This window comes from Orycteropus afer, unplaced genomic scaffold (genome assembly GCF_000298275.1).
Source record: "Orycteropus afer afer isolate SDZICR_OR568_19922 unplaced genomic scaffold, OryAfe1.0 scaffold00172, whole genome shotgun sequence".
Taxonomy (NCBI): Eukaryota; Metazoa; Chordata; class Mammalia; order Tubulidentata; family Orycteropodidae; genus Orycteropus; species Orycteropus afer.
In genome coordinates, this window is record NW_006921759.1 from 2,668,381 (window position 1) to 2,673,857 (window position 5,477).

At 39.1% G+C, this 5,477-nt stretch overlaps 1 protein-coding gene across 1 annotated transcript in view; it reads left to right on the forward strand.

Annotated features, from left to right (window-relative positions):
• The window catches only part of SEC31A (SEC31 homolog A, COPII coat complex component), a 71,487-nt gene that overhangs the window by 62,883 nt on the left and 3,127 nt on the right, over positions 1-5,477 (forward strand). Inside the window, exon 26 of the mRNA XM_042781789.1 lies at positions 3,011-3,130. Coding sequence (XP_042637723.1) covers positions 3,011-3,130 — 120 coding nt within the window. The remainder of the gene's footprint in view (positions 1-3,010; positions 3,131-5,477) is intronic.

The following is a 5,477-nucleotide window of genomic DNA, read 5'->3' on the forward strand; positions in this document are numbered from 1 at the left end:
GACTCGACGGCACTTAACAACAACAGATTTGCCCCTATTTTATCTTTGATGAATTTTATAGTTTTGGGTTTTACATTGAAGTCTTTGATCCAACTTGAGTTTGTTTTTGTGTATAGGGTGAGGTATGGGTCTTGTTTCATTTTTCTACAGGTGGATATCCAGTTTTGCCAGCACCATTTGTTAAAGAGGCTATTTCTTCCCCATTTAATGGGCTTTGGGCCTATGTCTGAGCTTTTGATTCAGTTCCATTGGTCTATCTGTCTATCATTGTACCAATACCATGCTGTCTTGACTACTGTGGCTATATAGTAGTTCCTCAGATCTGGGAGTGTGAGACCTCCCACTTCGTTTTTCTTCTTGAGAAGTGCTCTGCTTATTCGATGTCTCTTTCCTTTCCATATGAAATTAGTAATTAGTTTTTCCATGTCCTTAAAAAATTTTGTTGAAATCTGGATCGGGATTGCGTTAAATATATAGATTGCTTTAGGGTAGTATTGACATTTTCACAATGTTTAGTCTACCTGTCCATGAACAAGGCAGGTTCTTCCATTTATGTAGTACCCTTGTTGTCTCTTGTAGCAGTGTTTTATAGTTTACTCTGTATAGGTCTTTTGTGTCTCTGGTGAGGTTTATTCCTAGATGCTTTATCTTTTTTGTAGCTATAGTGAATGGTATGGTTTCCCTTATTTCTTTTTTTGCTAGTTTTTGACATTCAAATGGTTGTTTTGCAGGGTCCTGTTATTGTTGTTGTTATGTGCTGTCAAGTCAGCCCTGACTAGAAGATGAAAAATCTAAGACTTTTGATCTCTTCATGATAATTAAATTTGTGTCCAAGGTTACCATAAGAAGATGAAACAAACTACTACCCAAGTAGAAACTGACTCTGCTCTCTGTCTTTGACTCCTTGAGGTCAAATTTGTAAACATTTTATCTCTAGCAGAATAAGAGGATGTTGTTGTTGTTGTTATGTGCCGTCGAGTCGGACCCGACTCATAGCGACCCCTCCTTGGGTTTCTGAGGCAGTATCACTATGGAAGTTGATCGCCCCATCTTCCTTCTGAGGAGTGGCTGGTGGGTTTGAACCGCCAGCCTTCTGGTTAGTAGTCAAGTGCCTTAGGCACTAAGCTACCAGAGCTCCTAATATAAGAGGATAGTTAATGCATAATAAACTTCTCTGTATTAAAAGCTGCATTATAAAAACAAGTGTTTTGCTGAGGGTGGGAAAATTTGCTTTTTCTGCAAGAATATAAGTAATAAATAATGTATTGTTTATTTATATGACGATTACAAATCTTAAGTTATTTTGGGAAGGTACCTAACTGTTCACCTTTGTTGAGACCTGCTCATCTAGAACCAGAACCTCAGGTTATCTTCAAAAGGCAGAAGTAAATAGATGTTTATCTTCAGCCAGATCATCGATCCAGCTGCCTGCCTACCTGAGTGTGTCTGAGGAACCTCAAACTCAACATGTCCAAAATCTAGGCTTAATCTTTTCATTGTTTCCCATCTCATTGAATGACACCATAATCCTTTTATTTGATCCAGACAAAATCCTGGGAATCGTCCTTATGCTCTTTTTCTTTTAATTTCTATTTCAAATCTGTCACCAAATACTGTTGATACTCCTTTAAAATAATTCTTGAATAAGTTCTTCTCTACATTTCTCCCTACACGCGAGACTCCTAATTGGTCTATAATATCTACTTCAATCCATCTCTTACATCTCTAATGTCCTCTTTGCTGTAAACATTATAGCTTCCCATTGTTCTCAAGATAAAGACCAAAATATTTAACATTATCTGGAAGGCCTCAGCCCATACCCTTCTTGCTATCTCTTTGCCCCAAGCACACTGGCCTTCTGGTAGTCCATCGTATGTATCATGATCCTTCTTATATAATAAATACACTCTTCTTTTGGTCAAGAATGCTTTTTATTCTCCACTTACCTGGTTAACTTCTACTTATCTTTCAGATATGATTTCCTCAAGAGAGCGTCCCCTTCCTTTTCTCAAATCCAGTTAAATTTCTTTTGGTCCCACTAAGTCTTAACTTACCACAGTTGCTATTTTACATATATTTATGACATCCTTTAACTTTGTGTCTTCCATTAGTCTGTAAACTCCTGAGGCAGAGATCATTTTTGTATTGACTGATCATTACCTTTCTGCTTCCCAGCCTAGTGGCTGGCAGGTGATTGTTGTTGTTGTTGTTGTTATATGCCGTCAAGTCGGACTCAACTCATAGCGACCCCTCCGTGGGTTTCCAAGGCAGTATCCACTACGGAAGTAGATTGCCCCATCTTCCTTCCAAGGAGTGGCTGGTGGGTTTGAACCTCCAGCCTTCTGGTTAGCAGTCAAGTGCCTTAGGCACTATGCTACCAGAGCTCCTTGGCAGGTGATTAATGCCCATTATTTTTTGAATGAATGAGCAAGCGAACCAACAGATGAATAGACAAAATAATCAGAACTCAAATGTTGCTTCTTTTTTCTTCTATCTATACGCTCAGCACCATCATGATCTCTTCTGTCTTAACCTTTGGCTTAGTCTTGCAGTTCTGATAATAGCCCAAGTAACAACTTCCAAGAGCAAACTAAAGTATAAAAGTGTATCAGGATAAAGAAAAATGAGCCAACAAACAGGACTAGCAGCCATTGAGCTGGCCAGCTCTGTGTCCCAGTGCCTTGCTCTTTTTATTTTCTACTGGCTCAGGTTTCCTTCCCGTCAGATATGTACAAGAATCATCAGTGTGCGTTCCCTAATTAATCAATTACTTTATATCCAATCTTTTTTATGAAAATTCAAGCTATATGAGTAGTACTTAGACCTTCTACAGGATTTCTGGTACTCATTTTTACTTAACACAAGTGATTTCACATTTTAAAATTTCATTTGCTTTTGAATACCTTATGTTCAAGGTGGTTACTTTCTGTTTATGTTTTGTTTCATGCATTCAGAGAGCTTTGTGTACAGGTAGCTTCTGGTCATTTTCTAATGCCATTATTTCTTCCAGCATGTACAGTCTCTGCCGACAGAAAAAATCACTAAGAAACCCATTCCAGATGAGCACCTTATTCTGAAAACCACATTTGAGGATCTTATTCAGCGCTGCCTCTCTTCAGCCACAGATCCTGTATGTATTTTTTCTCATATTTTCCCTATATTTTAGAATACAGAGACTTTTTATAATTATTGCTTTCAGTTGTACGAGATACATTTCTAAAAAATTTATACAGTTAATAAAGCTAGCACTTATATAGTTTGCTTTACATACACAAATGTTCACATAAATATGCATATGTGTATTAATTGATTTATGTATATAAATTTATTTAATCTTCACAACAACCCTATAAAAGATGAATTTGTCGTGTTTTCTTTACGAATGAGGAAATTAAGGCAAAGAGCAGTTAGGTAATACTCAAGGTCAGAGCTAGGATTTGAAACCAGACAATCTGGCTCTAGAATCCAAGCTATATTCCTCTCATTAGTACATGTCGTGTTAGCGAAATAAATAGGGCAGAATAGTGGTGTACAAGAAACTCAGATTTTTTCCCCCTGAACTAATGTAACTTTGCAAATACCTTTAAAATAGTTAAATATTGTAGATAACTGAAGTTATAATTAAAGCAGCTGATTTTACTTGAAGGATGGCTGTGTGTTAGCAATTACAAAAGTTCCATGAAGCCTTGCTTTGGATTATACTTTAACTTCTTCCAGTAAACATCAAATGTGTTTATTTAAACACTGGCCACTTGTCTGCTTAAAAAAGCAGCTTCTGGAATTTGTTGTTTCATCAAGCAATATGTATAGCTTTGGTCTTGTAGAATGCAAGACCTGTACTGAAAAGTGTCAGAAAAAGAGAGGCAGGGAAAAGTTAACATAAACCCTGTTGTTGTTATGTGCCGTCGAGTCGGCCCCAACTCATAGCGACCCCTCCTTGGGTTTCCAAGGCAGTACCACTACGGAAGTAGATTGCCCAACCTTCCTTCCGAGGACCGGCTGGTGGGTTTGAACCGCCAGCCTTCTGGTTAGCAGTCAAGTGCTTTAGGCACTATGCTACCAGGGCTCCCAACATAAACCCTAGCACCTGGCATTCTAGGAGAAAATGGAAAGACAATCTGAGAACCAAAGGAGCTGATAAATCAGATTTATATTATCCCCCTACGTATACCCTAAATAGACAGGCCACAGTTGTTCGAAAATAGAGGAGTCCTAATAAGAATATAGCACAACTTCATTCCTTCTTCAGGTGTGGGTCAGTGTGGAGTAGTTGGGAGGATACATAGTGCATGGCCCAGTGCAATACATTTTTGTTGAGTTTAATCTCTTTTGCCTTGGTGGCACAAATGATAAAGTGCTCAGCTGCTAACTGAAAGTTTGACAATTCAAACCCACCTAGAGGCTCTGTGGAAGAAAGACCTGGTGATCTGCTTCCATAAAGGTGATAGCCTAGAATATCCTACAGGGCAGTTCTGTTCTGTCACATGGGGTCACTATGACCTGAAATTGACTTGAGGGCAGATAACGACAATTGGTCACCATACTATTTTCCCCAAGAAATTCTTTGTACCCAAGAGCCCTGGGAAAGAAGGAAACCAGACAAGCCAGACTGTTTATGTAATCCCTGTAAGTAGTTAAAGGAGAGGAGCTCTGGTAGCATAGTGGCTAAAGCACTTGACTGCTAACCAGAAGGCTGGCGGTTCAAACCCACCAGCCACTCCTTGGAAGGAAAGTTGGGCAATCCTACTTCCGTAGTGATACTGCCTCGGAAACCCAAGGAGGGGTCGCTATGAGTCGGGGCCGACTTGATGCACACAACAACAACAACAACAACAATTAAAGGAGAAGTTCTAATAGTCTGTCTAGCTGCCCCCAACCCCTTGAGGTATGGCTCCTCCTGGTGGCAAGATGGGATTAACATTGAGCATGTACTACATGAGTTCCCCTACACGGAAGTCTGTTTTAATCGGTAGTTGAAATGATTTTTTATAGCCTGGCTTTATTTTATTTTCACTTCAGTTATGCTCAGACAGCACAGAGTAATTTTGTAGCACAACTTGGTGCCTTGTAATGGCATCATCTCATCTTCTCTCCTCTTCAGACACACAGACCTTACTTTCTCAAACACCAAGAGATGCTCAGCATGAGGGACTTAATATTTTTTTTTTCTTTCTGCCTATAGCTCTTTCCCCACATACCTGCATTTTTCACTTCCTCACTTGTTTCAGTTCTCTGCTCAAATGTCCCTTTAACCATCAGGCCTTTTTCACCTATATAAATTAACACCCAGCCCCCATACTATTCTAGCTCTTTTATTCTGTCAACTTTTCTTCATAGCACTTATCACCATCTTACATACAATATTTTAGAATCTTGTTTAGATTGTTTAGAATCTTTTCCCCACTCACTAGAATTTGAGCTCCTTGAGACATAGACTGTGTACCAGTGGTGTCATTCCTAAGTCTGTTGTGTAATTG